At 64.8% G+C, this 19,151-nt stretch overlaps 1 protein-coding gene across 1 annotated transcript in view; it reads left to right on the top strand.

Annotated features, from left to right (window-relative positions):
- The first annotated feature begins 5,013 nt into the window (after positions 1-5,013).
- Positions 5,014-19,151, top strand: part of MUC5AC (mucin 5AC, oligomeric mucus/gel-forming) — a 24,854-nt gene continuing 10,716 nt past the window's right edge. The window contains exons 1-30 of the mRNA XM_019634686.1: positions 5,014-5,093; positions 6,849-6,908; positions 7,158-7,419; positions 7,745-7,859; positions 8,187-8,277; positions 9,151-9,263; positions 9,373-9,586; positions 9,682-9,807; positions 10,033-10,150; positions 10,411-10,549; positions 10,759-10,869; positions 11,337-11,406; positions 11,490-11,627; positions 11,718-11,882; positions 12,176-12,270; positions 12,759-12,885; positions 13,098-13,353; positions 13,425-13,477; positions 13,944-14,044; positions 14,319-14,470; positions 14,659-14,797; positions 14,899-15,012; positions 15,184-15,363; positions 15,675-15,914; positions 16,160-16,316; positions 16,809-16,937; positions 17,161-17,323; positions 17,753-17,796; positions 17,892-18,080; positions 18,609-19,151. The exon at positions 18,609-19,151 is cut by the window's right edge and continues 21 nt beyond it. Of these exons, the coding sequence (XP_019490231.1) occupies positions 5,021-5,093; positions 6,849-6,908; positions 7,158-7,419; positions 7,745-7,859; positions 8,187-8,277; positions 9,151-9,263; positions 9,373-9,586; positions 9,682-9,807; positions 10,033-10,150; positions 10,411-10,549; positions 10,759-10,869; positions 11,337-11,406; positions 11,490-11,627; positions 11,718-11,882; positions 12,176-12,270; positions 12,759-12,885; positions 13,098-13,353; positions 13,425-13,477; positions 13,944-14,044; positions 14,319-14,470; positions 14,659-14,797; positions 14,899-15,012; positions 15,184-15,363; positions 15,675-15,914; positions 16,160-16,316; positions 16,809-16,937; positions 17,161-17,323; positions 17,753-17,796; positions 17,892-18,080; positions 18,609-19,151 (4,477 nt within the window). The 5' untranslated portion in view covers positions 5,014-5,020. The remainder of the gene's footprint in view (positions 5,094-6,848; positions 6,909-7,157; positions 7,420-7,744; positions 7,860-8,186; positions 8,278-9,150; positions 9,264-9,372; positions 9,587-9,681; positions 9,808-10,032; positions 10,151-10,410; positions 10,550-10,758; positions 10,870-11,336; positions 11,407-11,489; positions 11,628-11,717; positions 11,883-12,175; positions 12,271-12,758; positions 12,886-13,097; positions 13,354-13,424; positions 13,478-13,943; positions 14,045-14,318; positions 14,471-14,658; positions 14,798-14,898; positions 15,013-15,183; positions 15,364-15,674; positions 15,915-16,159; positions 16,317-16,808; positions 16,938-17,160; positions 17,324-17,752; positions 17,797-17,891; positions 18,081-18,608) is intronic.

Here is a 19,151-nt window from a genome sequence, read left to right as displayed (position 1 = left end):
ATCTTAGCTGTAGAGGGCGCAGCGTCACTGGCCCTCATGTGGGATCTGAACCGGGGCCCTGCTGCTCAGAGCTGGTGTCCCAAGCCAACTCCTAACCAACGCGCCACTCGGCTGGCCCGACCCTTAGGACTTTGAGGGTCAGGAGTGAGAGGAAACTGGGGGCCATCGGCCTTGGAGGGGGATCTGGGTCTGCAGATGTGCCCCTGAGTCTGAACAGCCCCCACTCAAAAATTAACGGCAGATTTAGAGCACTTAAGGGACACTGTGGCCTCTCTAAAGGTGTGTGGGGCTGGGAGCTGGGAGGGTGACTGAGGAAGAAGGTGTGGGGGAAGGGGGCTGAGGGTCCCTTGTGTTTCCTGGGGTTCAAGGGGGTACAGGAAGGGGGGCAGGGGCTCCAGGAGCCTGAGTCCCGTGGGGAGGACCCCAGCACAGTGCTGTCCTGGAGGGAGCCGCTGTGGCAGCAGGTCAGGCCTCCCTGGGGACAGGAGCTGGTGGGGGGCAGGGCCCTGGGTCTTGGGGCCTCAGCAGCCCTCAGAGGAATTCTGTTTGCCCAGTGATTCAGAGAATAAACACACATGAAGGTTCCCATCAGCACGTCCTGCTATGAAACCAAATTTGCCTCCCCTCCCTTTATCCGCTGCTGGGAGGGCACACCCCCAGCCCATGGGGAGTGTCGGCCCCTCGGCCCAGGGACTGACCCCTCCCGTGGGCACCCAATGGCCCCAAAGCAAAGCAGAAAGGCTTAGGCGCCTTCCCCCTCAGGGGACTTCCGGGCTTAGAGAGGTTGGCAGCCCACCCAGCCCTCTGGCAACGGGGCCGTAATTCTTGTCCCAGGCAGGCTTCCTCTTCACAGGTCTGGGGGACCTGACCCCTGTTTGTCATGAAGTCATCCCAGGGAGACTCCTCCCCAAACAGCTGATTCCCCATCCGTGATGTCAGCAGTCACGGCAGCTCCTTGTTGGGTGGGTGGTCCCAACCCACACGTGGGCAGCGACACTGAGCCACCGTGGATGGGCAGCTGTGCCAACACAGAAAGGTGCCGCCCACTTAACTGAAGGTGACGTGGGAGGCACTGCAATTGCAGATACCCTTAAAGTGTGTGAGAAGCAACGTGAAGCGACCACCCCTTCTCTCAGACAAGAAAGCAGGAGCCTCAGCTCGCCCAGTGTTGGGGGACGGAGGGTGGGCCCGCGAGGGAGACAGGGGCTCTTCCCGGGAGCAGACACAGCTCAGCGGACATGTGGCTAATTCATCCTTTGTCCCTAAGTCAAGTGGTCCCACAGTCACCGTTTTCCAGAGGAGCCCAAGGCACAGAGAGAAGGACGCACTGGCCCCCGGCCACACAGCTGGCGGGTGCTGGGGCCAGGGCACCACCTTCTCCCAGAGTCTGGGGCCCCGGGCCTGGGTTTGAGTCCTGCCGGCCCCGCCCTGGACAGGTGCCTCCTGCCTGTGTCACCTGCAAAGTGGGGATAACACAGTTCCTCCTGCACACAGGGTTTCGGTGTTTTAAGGATGGAGTTAATTAGACAATGAAAGCCTCTCCAAGAAGCAGCCTGGCTTGTCAGCTGCTTCCAGCAGGGCTGGCAGAGAGCGTCCCAGCTGCTGACCCCACACACAGGGCCGCCGAGACGGGGTGGTGATCAGGGGCCGGTGGGGCCTGGGGACAGCCGTCCACCCCACTGTGTTTTTGAAAAACAGAAGCCACATCTGACGTCCACTTCGGGTGTGTGGTTGGTCCAGGCCCGGCCTTTTGCCCAGGGAGGGGTTGGGGGGACCTAGCATTGTGGGTACAGGTGTTGACCTCTGGGTTAAAGGTGCCCTGAGTGGGGGTGGAATTTGAGACTCTCTCCACTGCCCCACCAGCCCCCCTGAGGGCACCAGGCTGTGGGGGAGGCCTGGCCACTCCGGCAGGATGGTCTGGGCAGCTGGCTGGACCTCGTGTGCCCACCTCCTTGCCCTGGAGGAAGAATGCCAGCCCACGGAGCCCAGAGACCAAGAGCCGCCACGCTGCCCATTTTCCTGCCGCAAAGTCACAGCTGACCTCCCCAGGGCAGAGCCCCCATCCTCGCCATCCTCACGGAGGATGGCAAGGCTGGGGAGCAGCTCGCCTGAGAGCCGCTGCGGGGAGGGCTCAGGCCCTGCTCCTGCCGGCCAGAACCCACAGCCCTGTAGGTCCCCTGGGTCAGGACCTCAGCTGTGCCCAGAAACTGGACTGGGAGCCCAAAGCCAGGGGAGGAACTCCACCCTGGGGCAGGCGAGGTGGAACCGGTCCCAGGCCCTGGTCGCCTCACCCAGAAACAGCCAGGCTGGGGTCAGGCCGGGGCTGGGCAGAGCCAGCCCGCATTCCTGGCGGGTGTCAGGGGAGCAGCAGGGGACAGCAGTGGGTGGGACCCCGTGGTAGTGTCAGGTGGGTGGCAGCTCCGGCTCTGCCTGAGGAAAGGACACCCCCCAGGGAGCGGGGGCCGCTTCTGTCATCGCACGTCTGACAGAGCTGTGAGGGCCCCAGGGCCTGGCCATATCTTCATCCACCCAAGAGGGGGCCGTGGGATTTGGGAGGAGCAGCGGGGACAGGTGGGGTGCCCTCACTCCAGCACCCAGGCAGCCCCCCGCCTGCGGGGTCCTTGTGCCCCAAGGGGGCTGGGTCCCGGGCTGGCAGGCATTGCGTCCTCGCCTGGCTCAGTGTTGGTCCAGTCACCCACGACAAACAGGGCTATCTGCTGCCCGCTTCCTGTCCCCAATCAGAGCGGCCGAAGTGAGTCAGAGGCCGGTGATAACGCGACAAGAATGACACTCTGGGATGCAGCCAAGGCCTCCACCCCGTTCCCCACGTCCCTCCACTGTCCTCCCGTCTCCATGGCAACACCTGACAGATCCTGTAGGGTGGACCCCAGCCCTCTGTCACTGAACTGCAGCAAACCCATGAGCTTATTGGGTCCTGGTGGGGGCTGGGCAGCCACCGGGGACTCAGGGGAGCAAAGCCTTTTGGGCCGCTGCCCTGGGCCAGGTGCGTCCCCACGTGTGCCCCCTGCTCCCTGTACACAGCCCCCACTGTGAGTGCTCTGCCTGTGTGACCCTCTCCCTGTAAAGATTTTCATGAACCCCCTTTCCAGATGAGAAAACTGAGGCTCAGAGCCTCCCCCTCCCCCTGCACCACCCGTCCCTGAGGGTGAAGAGTCCCCCAGAGTTTTAAGGGACCCCTTTGCTCTCCAGTCAGAGTCCCCATTGTGTTTTGGGAGGTCATGGGAAGGACCCCAATTTTTGAGGCCGGTCACAAGCCCCACACCTGGGCCCCTCCAGAGCCAGGAACTTTCAGACGTGAGCAGGCGCCAGGCCTGGGCTTCCCGGGGTGTCCAGTCTGGGTAGGATTTTTTAGGACATGGGGGGGCAGCCTGGTGGCCTGTGTCAGGTGGTTCAAGTGGAACTCCAGGAGGAAGTCCAGCACAGCCGGGCCAGCGCCAGGCCCACATGCACAGTTACAGCCACGCTGGACCCCACAGTGGCCTAGGATGTGCCCACAAAGGGACGTGAGAGCGCCGTGGCCTGGAGGTGCGGGGCTGCCGGCTCTGGATGGCCGATCGTGCCCGCTGCCTGAGTGGGTTCGCCCAGTCTTGGACATGCAGGGTGTGACCTCTCTGAGGGCCAGGCTAGTGACTCAGAACGGTCAGGGGTTGTGGTGTGGACTCAGGCCTGTGCCCCATGCTGGGAGCATGGACCCTGGTGGAACTATCACCCACCTCCCTGCCTTTCTGGGGCGTGAGGGGGCGGGCCAGTGTCACTCACACGCCCCTCGGCCTGGGTCCTGGCCCCCACTTCAAGCTTCTCCCCAGGCCACTCATTCCCAACGTCTGCTAGTCTAAGGACAAACCAGGCTGTCCACCCTGCCTGCCTCTGGGGACCGTCCTCTGCCCTGCTCAGCACCGGCTGACCTGGTGTCCAGCCCTGAGGCTGGGCAGGGGGTCCCCGCTGTGACCGTGGGGTCAGGACGCCTGAAGCAGCAGCCTACTGGGGGGCCCACTCACTCGCTCGCCATATCCACTCCTTTTGCTGCGTGATCACTGATTCATTCACTCATTCATTCACCCATTCACTCGCTCCCTTATTCACTCACACGTTCTCAGTCACTTACACACTTACACACTCATTCATTCATTCACTCTCCCACTCCACACTCACTCATCGTCCACTCTCCCCAGCCCAGCGGCTCCCACTCTTTGTGGCCACCCCGTCCCCAGGTGGGGCGTCCTGATCAGGCCCAGCTTTGCTGGGGGAGGGGGTGTGTGGCCGCCAGAAAAGGAAAGGCTGAGTTTAGCCTCAGGGCAGGCACCCAGGGTCCCTCGTTCACGCCCTGTGTTCTGGAGCAGGTGTCCATTCCACTTTGGTGGCTTCTGTGCTGGAGCCCCTCAGGGCAAAGACCTGTGGGGATGGTTTCCGGGCTGGGCCGGTTGGCATCACCCCAGCCTGGTGGGCACACACTCCCGCCCCGCCCTCACGGCCACAGGCCCACGAGTGATTCGAGCTCGTGGCTGCCCCACTACCTGCATGGGGCCGGGAGCCAGACGCGTAGCCAGGGTCCCAGGCAGCGCTGGGCTGGGGGCTGCACGGTGGGGAAGGTCTTTACTGGGAGATGCCACCCGCTGAGCCCCGCTCCAGTGAGGGTGAGCCCAGCCCTGGCAGCTCCGCCAGCAGGGAAGACACTCAGGGGTCTGGCTGCACAGAAGTGTGCCTAGGGGAGGTTTGGCGTGTGGGGCGCAGCAGGAGGACGCCTGAGGCCAGGACATGGGGAGCCCTCAGGAACCAGGCCCCACCTGGCGCGCACGCCCATCTCTGCCTGTCTCCGGCCGCCAGCCAGCACCAAGCGAGTGCCCACTGTTTACTTGGGTGAGGGGAACCACAGGCCCTGCCCCGCCCACCCACGTAAAGCCACTGGGGCCGGAGCCAGGTCTGGGGCTACAAAAGGCTCCTGCCGACCGGAGTCCGTCCTCAGAGGCTGCCCCTGGGGACGTCTCCCTCCCTCCACGCGATGGGTGTCGGCTGGCGGAAGCTGGCCCCGCTCTGGGCCCTGGCGATTGGCCTGGCCTGCGCCCAACACACAGGTGAGACTCACCTGGCTGGCTGTCCTAGGCTGGCCCTGGTCACCACCCGAAGCCCCTGCCGTTCCCCCAAGTCCTGGGGTGGCCCCGGTCCCCGGCGGGCAGCAGGCAGTCCAGAGGCATTTTCCGGGCTCTGGACAAGCTGAGTGTGTCTGCGAGCAGCTCCGGCCACTCAGCCCCGGCCCCTGGTTCCAGCTGTCCTGCAGTTTGCAGGTTGTGGGGTTGGGGTAGGGTTCTCAGGGCTGCAGGGGTCCCAGTGGTGGCAGGGGCCTCTGAGGACCCCAGAAATCAGCCTCACAGGGCCTGCTGGGTTCTCTGGGTGGCCTCAGGACTAACACCACCGTCCCTTGAGCCCCTGCCTCGGCCTCCCCTGCACTGAGCGCCACCTGCTCAGTGGTCCTGAGCACCCCATCTGGGCTGCAGCCCCATCCCCACTCTAGGCCCCCAGGTCCCCCAACCTGCTCCGAATTTCCCTGCAGAGCCCTGGTGGCCTCCTGACAAGCTGTCAGGACCCCTGGGTTTTAGCGAGTGACCCCTCAGTAGGCCACTGCCTGGGGCAGCTGCTGCCTGTTCTGTCCCCATGTCCGAGCAAGGACACCAGTGCCTGGCCTGTGGTGGACACTTAATGTAAATGAATGAACAAATGGCCCCTGGAGACACCTAGTCAGGACCCAGGGACCCCCAAATGCTCGTGGGCCAACCTATGGGGGTGCTCAAAAAGAGTCGCGGCTCATCGTGGGCCCAGGAGATACTGCCAGGCCCCCATCCCCGCGTGGAGAAAAACCCCATCCCCCCTTCATGCACGCCCTGCACCCACTCAGGCCAGCACGCTCTCCTCTTCCTGCAGGCGGGGCCCAGGGTGGCTCTGTGGAGCCCGGCTATGAGCACCCGGACCGCCCCCTCATCCCCCAGGGGCCTGGCGGTGAGTGTCCCCCACTTGTCAGAGCTGTCCCGCCCGCACCAGCTGGCAGACCCTGAGAGGCCACTGGCCTTGGGTGCCTCCCAGACGGCCCCGCTGAGGGGTCAGGACTTGGGGGTTGGGGGGCACCCCTGCATACACGGCCTCAGCAGGTCACTTGGAAGCCCCCCTCGCAGGCCAACTGCCATCTCCTGATCGTGCTACAGAGAGGGGTGACGTGCTGGAGGGCCAGCTGAGCTCACCGTGGCATCTTAATTTCTCCCTATTTAATTCCTGATATGCTGGCCTCACCTGTGTCCTCTTGGCCTGGACGCAGGGCTGGTGGGCGGCCTCTCTGGGTATTTCTGTGCCCACGCTGCATGTGTGCAGTCCCCGCGGCCCTGGGCGATATGGGTGCGCGAGGGGAGCCCCAGCACGGCCAGACGCCCCATGTCCGGGAAGCTTTGGGGCAAACCTGGACAACCTCAGCTTGTATTTCCCCAAACGGGCCCTCAGAGAGCTTGCCTTCCCTGATCTCAGCACCCGAGGGGCTGTTTTCAGCGCTGGTGACAACTCAGGCGCTTCTGAGATTCTGGGTGCAAGCAGCCCCCATGTGCAAACGGCCTTCTGAGCGCTGAGAGCCCTGGGTGCCTCGGGGCCATCGCCGAGAGGAAGCGACGGGCAGAGGGAAGTCGCCTCTGCCCTGAGCGTGTATGATGGGCAGGGAAGCCGGGCCGCAGGGTCCAGCTGGTTGGGGAGCCCGCAGCCTTGCTGGGTGCAGAGACTGCCCACCCTGCGAAGCTGTGTGTACAAGCAGTAGGGGCGGGGGGCTGTGTGTCACCGTGCCCCTGCTCCTACAGACCATCCCCTCCTCGGAGTGACCATCCTCCCGCCTCTGAGGACCACCCCCATGGTGCGAGGTAAGTGTGACCTTACAGGGCTGGTGTGGGGTGCCCGCCCTGGCTGGGTTCTCCTCACTCAGACCTGGCGGTGGCCACCTTTCTGGGTGGACATTGGCTAAGTGTTGGAAAAGTGCCACATTCCCGGGACGTCCTAGGTCCAGGCAGGACCGCCCTAGACGCCCGTCTCAGGCTGCAGCGCGTCCCAGACTCAGGCGCGTGTGGGTGCCAGGCGGAAGCGCCCTCAGCACATGGCTGCTCTCCCCACAGCCCTGAACCCCGCACACAACGGGCGGGTGTGCAGCACGTGGGGCGACTTCCACTACAAGACCTTCGACGGGGACGTCTTCCGCTTCCCCGGACGCTGCAACTACGTCTTCTCCGCACACTGTGGTGCCACCTACGAGGACTTCAACATCCAGCTCCGCCGTGGCCAGGGGTCCAGCGCCACCACGCCGAGCCGAGTCACCATGAAGCTCAACGGCATGGTCGTAGAGCTGACCAAGGACTCCGTTCTGGTCAACGGCCGCCCGTGAGTCTGAGGCCTGGATGGCCGAGAGCTTTTCTGGGCGGCCGTGGGAGAAATGCTGGGTCCTCCCCGTCAGCGGGGCCAGGCCGCGTCCTCCCCAGGTGCTGTGCTCCGCCACTGGCCCTTCCCAGACTCTTGTGCTGCCCTTGGAAGTATCCCCTTCCCAGAGCTCCAGGGCCCCCTGTCCTTGTCACGCCTGCTGGCACCATCTGTGCACAGTGACCTTGACATGAACGTGACCGCAGGGACACTCTCTGCCTGAGGTCCAGACCTCCATGGCCCTGTCCTCGCGTGTCCCTGGTGCCTCAGCCGGGTCCTCTCTCCACAGAATTCAGCTGCCCTTCAGCCGGTCAGGGGTCCTTGTCGAGCAGAGCAGCAACTACTTGAAGGTGGTGGCCCGGCTGGGCCTGGTCTTCATGTGGAACCAAGACGACAGCCTCCTGGTGAGTCTGGGGGCTGGGGGGGGCACCTGCAGCTCGACAGTGTCCCCACAAAGGGAAGGGAGTGCTCTGGGCAAAGGCAGGTGGGAGGCTCAGAGCCCCCCTCGGCAGGTGAGGTTGGGGGCCCATGGGCGTCTCCTCCAGGCCGCATCCTGCTGGGGCTCTCGGTTTCCTGGAGGGTAACGTGGGGACGGAGGGTCCACAGCCCAGGCCTCCTCTGAGGAGCCCCCCAGCCCTTTCTTGGGGATGTCAGGCTGCCACACCTCGTCTGTCCTTTCCAAACTGGGCATCCCTGGTGGGCCAGGCGTCTGACGTGTCCTTTCATTCCAGCTCGAGCTGGACACCAAATACGCCAACCAGACCTGTGGGCTCTGCGGAGACTTCAACGGCGTCCCGATCTTCAACGAGTTCTTCTCCCACAGTGAGGCCCAGGGCGCACGCCCCGTCTGCTCCCAGCTCCTTCCGCAACACTGCCCGCAAAGCGGTCCTCCGGGCTCCCCGTCAGATCTCCATCGCGTGCATGTGCAGTCCCATGCCACCTGACCACGCGCACATGCATGGCTGTACAGTCACGTGCAGATACACTTGCACACACCCACACGATCCCGCACGCACACATGCACACACGTGCACAACCACAGGTCCTATGTGCACACCCACGCAATCCTGGTGTACACACGTGTGCACACCTGTACAATCCCGGCACACTGCACGATCTTGGCAGCGCAGCCCCAGGGCCCTCTTGGTCCCAGTGAAGTTGCTCTGGGCAGTGGGCGTCCTCTGACCACCCACCCTCACCTGAAATTACAGACCCACCTTTAATCAGATCCTGTTACTGCCCTTAGTCCTTGAGTCTTTGCCACAGTGGCCTTTTGTGCAACCTGCTCGAGCCCCAGGTCCCCTCTGCCAGGCCCATGAAGCCCCACAGGAAGCCAACCCATAAGGGGCTTTGTCACGGGGCACTGAGCTGGCCAAAGTGTCCAGCGGCCGTGGCCAGGGAGGCCCGGTGCGGGCTGGACTGGGCTCCAAGGGCCAGTAGGAGCTCAGGGTCACTCTCCAGCCCTCTAGGCTGCGTGCCAGCCCTGGGCCTGTGGCGTCAGTTATGGCCTCCGCCTGCACCCCGCAGCCTGTATCCGGGGGCTCCTCACTTCATCTCCAGACCCCTGAACACCCCATGTAGCCGCTGCTTCCCTCGGCAGCGTGCACGGGGGAGGTGGGCATAGCTGGGACACCTCAGGTGGGGATGGTGACGGGGAACCAGGAGCGTGCAAACAGCCCAGTGTACTTCCTGCAGACGCCAAGCTGACCCCCATCGAGTTTGGGAACCTGCAAAAGATGGATGGCCCCATGGAGCAGTGTCAGGACCCCGTGCTTCCTGCGCCCCCGATGAACTGCTCCACCGGCTCTGTAAGCCCCAGTGGGAAAAGCCGACGGGGGTGGGGTGGGGCGGAGGTGGGGGACTGAACCCAGAGCCCCCAGAGCCTGGACTCAGCATGGGCTCCCGGCTGTGCCCCAGGGCATCTGCGAGGAGATCCTAAGCGCGGAGCTGTTCATGGGCTGTCACCCACTGGTGGACGCCAGCCGTTACGTGGACGCCTGCCAGCAAGACCTCTGCCTCTGCGAGCACGGCGACCTAACCAGCTGCATCTGCCACACCCTGGCCGAGTACTCCCGCCAGTGCGCCCACGCTGGGGGGCTGCCCTCGGACTGGCGGGGCCCTGACCTGTGCCGTGAGTGCCCCAGCTGCCCCTGCCCCGCCACACTGTCCTGCGTTAGGCCCAGAGGCAGGGGCAGGCTGTGACGTGGGCCCTGCCCGTCCCTGCAGCCCAGACGTGTCCCCTCAACATGGAATACCGTGAGTGTGGCTCGCCCTGTGCCGACACCTGCTCCAACCTGGAGCACTCCCAGCTCTGCGAGGACCACTGTGTGGCCGGCTGCTTCTGTCCTGCGGGTGAGATGGAGCCCCCTCTCCCCCCATGGGCCCCACGAGAATCACAGGGGTGCATCCCAGACTCGGAAGGGGGGCCCCTCTGACCTGGCTCGTGGCATTCCTGATCCCCTGGGTCTGAGGAACCCCTGAGGGGCAGGGCCACCAGGGCAGAGGGCCTGTCCCCTCCACACTCTCGCGCGGTGGACACAGCCCAGCACCTGCCATACAGCCTGCTTGCTTCTTCAGGGATGGTGCTGGATGACATCAACCAGACTGGCTGCATCCCTGTGTCCCAGTGCCCCTGTGTGCTCAACGGGGTCACCTATGCTTCGGGAGCTGTCTACTCCACAGACTGTACCAACTGGTAGGACCCCAGGCCCTGTCCTCCTGTCCCCCAGATGTGCCCTGGGACAGCACCTGGGTGCTGTGGCCCTGACACTGGTCATCCCCTCCTACTGGGAGCCTGGGCACGGGTCAGTGCTCTCCAGACGGACGCTCACGGGCCCCGTCTGTGTGCTGGAGCAGGCAGCCCCGGGTGAGACCTGTCCATGTGCTGAAGGGCTGGATGGAGGCTGGGGGCTGCCTGCTACGGGCCGGCACGCACTGGTCTCTCTCTGCTCTCAGCACCTGCTTCGGAGGCCGGTGGAGCTGCCAGGAGGTCCCGTGCCCGGGCACCTGCTCGGTGCTGGGAGGGGCTCACTTCTCCACGTTCGACGAGAGGCCGTACACGGTGCATGGGGACTGCAGCTACGTGCTGGCCAAGGTGCGGCTCGGGGCCCTACCCGGACGGAGCAGCGGTCAGGGCCGCGTGCAGCTCCCACCCGGACTGCGTGTAGTTGGGATCACCCCAGGGTCCCCAACGCCTAGTCCTCCTGCAGGAAACGTCCCCAGTTACCACTGGGTTTCCGGGGTGAGCATGGGGGAGGGGAGGATGGGGTGCGCTGGTCGGAGTGTGAGGACCTGTGTCCGCAGCCCTGTGACAGCAGTGCCTTCACCGTGCTGGCCGAGCTGCGCAGGTGTGGCCTGACGGACAGCGAGAGCTGCCTGAGGAGCCTGACGCTGAGCCTGGGCGGGGGCCAGACGGTGAGTGCAGACCCCAGGGGCTGGGGGCGCGGGCGTGTCCCTCACAGCAAGTGACCACTGCCCAAGCCTTGATCCTGACGTGGGCAGCGAGGGCCGGGCTTAGCCCGAGGCTCCTCCCACCCCGTTTGCAACGTCTGCTTCTGTGGGTCTTCCAAGTGATCATCCTCAAAGGGACAGCCCGGGGACACCAGGGCCTCTGCACCTGCCCCAACCGGACTAGGAAGGAGGGCGGCTTCTCTGTTATAAAATCACTTAGATTTTTACATGATTAAAAAAATGCAGAGTCCTCGGTCCCTGTAAAAAATGGGACGAGCACGGGGTCCCGGGGAGACGGGGGTTATCAGCCCCCCCTTACCGGAGCCCGTGCCCAGCTGGCAAGTTCTCGCAGGCACATTACATAGCCCCTGGGGACATTGACAGAGCCCTGGCCCCCAGCCTGTGACACACACGTGCCCCCCTGCTCCCAGGTCGTCACGGTCAAGGCCAGTGGAGAGGTGTTTGTGAACCAGATCTACACCCAGCTTCCCGTCTCGGCAGGTGAGGGCACTGGCCCCAGCACCCCCACCCTGAGGGCCCCGCTCCTAAGACCCCACTAAGACCCTCGTCCCCTGTGTCCGCAGCCAACATCACACTCTTCAGACCCTCGACCTTCTTCATCATCGCCCAGACCAACCTGGGTCTGCAGGTGGACATCCAGCTGGCGCCCATCATGCAGGTGTTCGTGAGGCTGGCGCCTGAGTTCCGGGGGCTCACCTGTGGTAAGGGGCGCCGCCCACCCTGGATGCCCGAGCCCACCCTTGGTGGCTGACCGGGGCTCAGAACTCATGCGCCCTCCCCGCCTGCCCCAGGTCTCTGCGGGAACTTCAACCAGAACCAGGCTGACGACTTCCGGACGCTCAGCGGCGTGGTGGAGGGCACGGCCGCGGCCTTCGCCAACACCTGGAAGACCCAGGCCTCCTGCCCCAACGTCAAGAACAGCTTCGAGGACCCCTGCTCCCTCAGCGTGGAGAACGGTACGTGTCCATCCGCCCGTCCCCTGGGCATGAGGTCTGGGCATGGCTCCAGCTGTCCACTTCAGCCCTGAGGGGGACGTCAGGTGGTAATCAGGCAAATTGCCAACACGTTATCCCCCCGGCCGTAGTGTGTTCTGGAAGAAAAGGGGCAGGACCCTGGGGGGAGGGCCCTTTGTGTGCTGCTGACCCAGGCAGGTGGGGGTGCATCAGGAATTGGGGGTGACAGGGAGGTGTGCAGCTCCCCTCTGATACCCACCGTCTGCTCTGCTGACCCCCTTCTCCCCTGTCCACAGAGAAGTTCGCTCAACACTGGTGCTTGCGGCTGACGGACCCGCAGGGCCCCTTCGCCCAGTGCCATGCCACCGTGATCCCTGGCACCTACTACTCGGTAATGCCACCCACCTGCCTGGTCCATGGCAGCCCTCAGGGGGTCTGGGAGGTCTGGGTGGTTTTGAGGGCCATGGCAGCGGGGCCTGGGGCTGGTCTGGCTCCATCCGCCCTCCCCACTCACTCACCGGTTTCTGAGTTGGTCTCATGCCTCTGGCCTTATAATAGGCTGGGGGCCAAACCCAGAGAGTTCATAGCCCACTGGGCCCCGAGGTCCAAACGAGACACCGGGATGCTCTGGAGTGACGCTCACTGGACAGGGCTGGACCCTGTAGGTCACAGGGACAAGGGCCAAGGTCCCCCAGCGCCCGCGCCTGGCCCAGCCCAGCCCAGCTGGGGAGTTTGGCCCCAGTGCTCTGCACACGCTCTGCTGAGGGAGTGGGCCCCTGGCGAGGTCTGGGGTGTGGGGGTCCTGGAGGAGGCCAGCAGTGTGGGGGACTCTCATGTGTGGGCCGAGGTCCCTGACGGTCCCGGCCGCCTTGTCCCCAGAACTGCCTGTTCGACACGTGCAACTGTGAGAAGAGCGAGGACTGTCTGTGTGCGGCGCTGTCTTCCTACGTGCGGGCCTGCGCGGCCAAGGGCGTGCTGCTCAGCGGCTGGAGGGACGGCGTCTGCAGTGAGTGTGTGGAGTCGGGTGTCCCCAGCAGCTGGAGTGCCTACCTGCTCCGTGGGCCCGTTCCCTGCACCGGGCTCAGAAACCGGGGAGCACCCAGGCCAGCATGGCCCCGGGACCCTGCTGAGGAGGGCAGGCCTGGCAGGACATGCGGTCAGGGACCTGGGGACAGCCAGCTGTGTCCTGAGTGCCATCCCCTTCCTGGCATCCTGCAGCAAAGCCCATGGACACCTGCCCCAAGTCGATGACCTATCACTACCACATCAGCTCTTGCCAGCCCACCTGCCAGTCCCGGAGTGCCCAGGACGCCACCTGTGGCGTCAGCTTCGTGCCCGTGGATGGCTGCACCTGCCCTCAGGGAACCTTTCTGGATGACACGGGCAAGTGTGTGCCAGCCACCAGCTGTCCCTGCTACCACGGGGACACTGTGATCCCCAACGGAGAGTCACTGCATGAGCGTGGGGCTGTCTGGTAAGAGCCCCTGCAAGGTGGGCAGAGGGTGGGGCAGGTGGGGCAGACCTTCTGACCACCTTCCCTTGCAGCACCTGCACACAGGGCACACTCACCTGCATCGGAGGTCACACCCCTGCTCCAGGTGAGCTGGGAGGAGCAAGGGAGGGAGGGAGCCCCTGGTTATCCTCCCAAAGCTTCAGGGCTAAAAGCTGGCAAATCAATATGGCTGCCCGGTGTCGACCAGCCCTCTGGGTTCAGTGGGGGGGGCGGGGGGATGCCACACACACACATGTGCTGAACATGCACACATGTGCAGACACATGCACACATATGCCACACGTACATATCACACACATACCAAACATGTGTGCACACACCACACATGCCCACACGCACACACAGTACATGTGACCACATTCACACGCATCCACATACGCATCCACACACACACATGTCAACACACATGCACACGTACGCACACATCCTGTCCCAAGGCAGCCATGGACTCGGTCATAGGGAAACACGTGTTGAGTGTGCAGCAGCCGTGCCCCTCAGAGCAGACCTGGTGGGTGGTGGTGGGGTGCCCTGAACGGCCCCTCCATCCCCAGTCTGCGCCGCCCCCATGGTCTACTTCGACTGCCACAACGCCACGCCTGGGGACACGGGAGCTGGTTGCCAGAAAAGCTGCCACACCCTGGACATGGACTGTGTGAGTGCCCACGGCCCCGATGGACCCCGGTGCCCCTGGTGACCCCCCAGAGCCCTCGCACTTGTCTGCCCCCCGTGGGCACCTGTGGAGATGTCCACCCAGGCTGATCCCAGGAGGACCCTGCCCGAGTGTGCTGGGCCCGCTGCCCCTGTGGCTCCCACACAGCCCACCCGGCCGAGCGCAGACCCTGCTGTCTGCCCCAGGGGACCCTGCACCCTCACGCGAGGGGCTCTGACCCGTCTCTGTCCACTGAGTCACGTCTGCCCACCCACAGTACAGCCCCCAGTGCGTGCCCGGCTGCGTGTGTCCCGATGGGCTGGTGGCCGATGGCGAAGGTGGCTGCATTGCTTCGTCCGACTGCCCCTGCGTGCACAACGAAGCCAGCTACCAGGCTGGCCAGACCATCCGCGTGGGCTGCAACACCTGGTACGGAGGCTCAGGGCCCCGCCCTGGGGGGAGGGCTCCTGCAGCGGGTGCTGCCGCCCCAGTGAGGCCCTTGGGCCTGGAGGCCACGCCCCACTCAGGCACCCGGAAGGCCACCACGGCCTCTAGGAGGGGGCCCCGGCCCTGCCCTGCCCCCGGCCCTGGCCTGACCAGCAGGGCCCCTCTCCCAGCACCTGTAAGAGCAGGATGTGGCAGTGCACGGACAAGCCCTGCCTGACCACCTGCGCCGTGTACGGGGACGGCCACTACCTCACCTTCGACGGGCAGCGCTACAGTTTCAACGGGGACTGCGAGTACACGTTGGTCCAGGTATGCGGCCCTCGGGCCTCCAGCCTCCCTGCGGTCCTGCGTCGCTGCCCCGAACCAGCCTCCTTTCGGGAAAGTGAGCGGGGCCCTCCTTGTCCCCGCAGAACCACTGTGGCGGGAATGGCAGTGCCCAGGACGCCTTCCGCGTCGTCACCGAGAACGTGCCCTGCGGCACCACTGGGACCACCTGCTCCAAGGCCATCAAGATCTTCCTGGGGGTGAGTGGGAGACCAGGAGGGGGCTGGGGCACCCCCTTGGGAGGCTCTGGGGAGCCCCTCGGAAGGCCGCATTCCCACGGCTGAGCCATGATGGGCACCATGGGGCCGGTAGACCCTCCCAGCAGGTGGCCGGGGTCCTCCCTGGGCTCTGAGCGACCTCTCCCTGTGCAGAGCTATGAGCTGAAGCTGAGTGACGGGAAAGTGGAGGTGATCGAGAAGGGGGCAGGGCAGGAGGTGCCCTACTCCGTCCGCCAGGCGGGCATCTACCTGGTGGTGCACACCAGCGCCGGCCTCACGCTGCTGTGGGACAAGAAGACCAGCATCTTCCTGAGACTCGGCCCTGAGTTCAAGGTGGGGCCCCGCAGTGCCGGCCTGCCTCGCTCCCAACCAAGGGGACGGGGCGTGGAGTGGGGGGAGACACACAGAGACAGAGAGAGGAACGGTGGGGCCCGGGCTCTCCTCCTGGGAGACCAGTCGCTGTGGGAGGCCTTGGCATGCGACCACGGGCCTCTGCGTGGCGTGGGGCTGTGCACGGGGTGACCGCGGAGTCAGGCTTCCTCCTCCTCTTGGGAGATAGATGGGGTCAGAGGGCAAGGGTCAGGGAAGGGGGTTCTGGCCCCCCTGCACTTGCCCTGAGCCCCCACTGCTCTCTGTGTCTGCAGGGGAAGGTCTGCGGGCTGTGCGGGAACTTCGACGACAATGCCGTCAACGACTTCACCACACGGAGCCGGTCCGTGGTGGGTGACGTGCTGGAGTTTGGCAACAGCTGGAAATTCTCCCCGTCCTGCCCGGACGCGCCGGCCCCCAGGGACCCCTGCACCGCCAACCCGTACCGCAGGTCCTGGGCCCAGAAGCAATGCAGCCTCATCAACAGCGCCACCTTCGCCGCCTGCCACGCCCACGTATGTGGGGCGCTCCTCTGGGGAGGAAGGAACAGAAGCCAGGGGACCAGCTTCACCTCGCTGGGGGTGGGGCCACCCTTTAGGACCAGCCTATGGGCATTAGGAACTGGTCTGGCCAACCACGTGGGGCCATGTATTTGCTGTCCCTGAGCTCAGGGGAAAGAGGCCAACACCACGACGCAGGCCCGATTCCCCCAAGAGCCTGCGGGGGTGGGGTCCCCAGAATCTGAGGTCTCTTCCTGCAGGTGGAGCCAACCAAGTACTATGAGGCCTGCGTGAGCGACGCGTGCGCCTGCGACTCGGGAGGGGACTGCGAGTGTTTCTGCACCGCTGTGGCTGCCTACGCCCAGGCCTGCCATGAGGTGGGCGTGTGTGTGTCCTGGCGCACCCCGGACATCTGCCGTGAGTGCCCTTGCTGACCCATGGGAGGGTTTGAAAAAAGAACGAAATGGGGGGACATGTTGCTGGTGGAGAGATGGCAGGCATGGTGGAACCTTCTGGAATAAGAGCTCAGCAGAGACCATCTCCCCCTCCCCGCCCCCCAGCCTAGCCCAGGTAGATCCTGGCCAGAGGGTGGTGTTGCTGGAGAGCCATGCTGGCCGTGTGCCCCACCCCTGACAGGTGGTACCACTGAGAGGCCGTGGGGGCCCCAAGCTGGCCACCTTCCCCCCACCCATCTCACCCACGGGAATTCTAGGCTCATGCCCTTGGAAGCTACATCCAGGAGGCACAGGGGAGGAAGAGGCATCATAACAGTCTGCAGGACTTGGTCAAAGATGGGGGTGCAGGGGAGCCTGCTGCCCGCCTGGCCCCGGGCTGTCCCTCCAAGGGGCTGCTGGGAGGCTGGCTCCAGGCTGAGAGCCTGGCCCGCTGAGCCCGTCCCTGCCCCTGCAGCCCTGTTCTGCGACTACTACAACCCCGAAGGCGAGTGTGAGTGGCACTACCAGCCCTGTGGCGCGCCCTGCCTGAGGACCTGCCAGAACCCCCGCGGCCAGTGCCTGCAGGACATGCAAGGCCTGGAAGGTAAGCTGCTGTCCTGCTGGCCCAGGAGGGGCTGTCCTGGGGGTCCTGGGACCCTTGGCCAGGCTGGTCTCTTCCTGACCTCTCCAGGTGCCTATGTGGGTGCAATCTCGTGCTCCCCGTGGCATTGTGGGCGAGGCCCGGAGGTAGGGATGGTGCCGAGGCCGTGGGCGTCAGGTGGCTGGGCAGTCTATCTGGTTGGGACTCAGGTTTCTCTGGCATGCAGGCTGCTACCCCAAGTGCCCTCCAGAGGCCCCCATCTTTGACGAGGACCAGATGCAGTGCGTAGCCACGTGCCCACTCCCGACCCCGCCACCACCCTGCCAAGTCCGGGGCAAGACCTACCTGCCGGGCGCGGTAGTGCCCTCGGATGAGAACTGCCACTCGTGGTGAGTGACTTCGCCTGCGAGGAGCCTGGATGGAGCTCGTGGGGGATTTGCCCGGCCCACTGCCCTTGGGGCCTCACCCCTCCAGGGCCCAGACGGGTCCCCGTGGCCTGGGTCCCCTGAGGGGTCTGACCAGAGCATCCTTGTTGCAGGATGGGGGGACCTGGGGGTGAACGGAAGAGGGTAGCTGGATGGGGCCAGGGTGGAGGGAGGTTGAACCTGTTTCTACCCACGGATCCCAAGATGCCCTGGAGAGGAACTGGCCATCAGAGCGTCAGAAGGGCTCACTGGTCATTGGTTGGAAGGGGCTCCCTGAGAGAGTGTGACCTCAGTCTCCCCAGGGCACCCCTGTGGGGGCTGCTTTCGCCCGCCCTCCCTGGCACAGTCGCACACCCTACATTCCCAGACTTACCTCCTTCCTTCTGTCACCAGCATTTGTACCGAGAGTGGCGTGCAGTGCACCTATGACACCGAGGGTGAGCGGCAGGCGGCCTCCCTCGGGGCTGGGGCCTGGGGGGTCCCCACGCACGCCCCACTCCCCTGACGTGTCCGGCCACTCTGCTCCCCACAGCCTGTGTCTGCATCTACGACGGGCAGCGTTTCCGTCCTGGGGATGTCATCTACCACACGACGGACGGCACAGGGGGCTGCATCTCCGCCCACTGCGGGGCTAACGGCACCATCGAGAGGAGAGTCCACACCTGCAGCCCCACCACCTCTCCCCCCGAAACCACCTTCTCCTTCTCCACACCCCCGATCGGTAAGGCAGACACGCCGGGCGCCGTGCAGGGCCGCCTCTCACAGTCGGGGAGGGTCAGCCTCGTTGAGTCGCCTGGAAGCCCTGAGGTTCCCAGTTCTGCTTTCAGGGCAGGGGATGTGGGCAAAGGTTCCCAGGCTGGCCCTGGCTTACTGCGCCGGGCACCCTCAGTCCTCACCTCCTCCTGGGGGGCACCCAGAGCCTTATCAGAACTCCTCCAGGAGTAAAGCGTCCGCGGGACTTTGGCTTTCAGGCCACACGTGCGCATTGTGCTCAGAATGTGCCCAGGGCCACGCTTTCCTTCACCAAGCTCAATTTGCCTATTGATTCAACTGCTGTGTACGGCGCATTGGGGGGCTGGGTGCCCGCTCTCCCCAAGCACCTGTCATAGACTGAGACACACAGGCAGATTGACATGGTGACACCCTCAGGCAGCCGACGGACAGGGGCAGCGGGGAGTAGGCACCTTGAGGGCCCCACTTCAGTGCTGGCCCCTGATGCTTGGCCCTTCTGTCTTCTCTCTGCCCTCAGTCGTGAGCACGACGGGTCTGCCCGGCACGCAGCCCAGCCCCTCCACGAGCCAAGCGCACACGGGCACTCCGAGCAGAGCCTTGTCCACTGCCACAGACACATCGCCCTGGCCGACGCCTTCGACCGCCTCCGTCTCTCCCCACCCAGGCTGTGGGGAGGAATGCCAGTGGTCACTATGGCTGGACATAAGCCGTCCCGGACGGGGCATTGACAGCGGTGACTTTGACACGCTGGACAACCTCCGTGCCCACGGGTACCAAGTTTGCCAAGCACCGAGGGCAGTGGAGTGCCGAGCCGAGGACGCCCCCGAGGTGCCACTCCAAGTCCTGGGGCAACGCGTGGAGTGCAACCCCACGGTGGGGCTGACCTGTTACAACAGGGACCAGGTTTCAAGACTCTGTGACAACTACCAGATTAGGATCCTGTGCTGCTCCCCGCGTGCCTGCCCCACCTCCAGGGGTCCAGCCCAGGCCACCTCTCCTACAACTTCCGGGACAACTGAAACTGGGCCCACACCAGGGACCACCACTACGCCCGCCCCAG

This window comes from Hipposideros armiger, unplaced genomic scaffold (assembly GCF_001890085.2).
Source record: "Hipposideros armiger isolate ML-2016 unplaced genomic scaffold, ASM189008v1 scaffold_1819, whole genome shotgun sequence".
Taxonomy (NCBI): Eukaryota; Metazoa; Chordata; class Mammalia; order Chiroptera; family Hipposideridae; genus Hipposideros; species Hipposideros armiger.
Note: the sequence above shows the minus strand (reverse complement) of the source record. Positions and strands in the feature narration are given on the sequence as shown.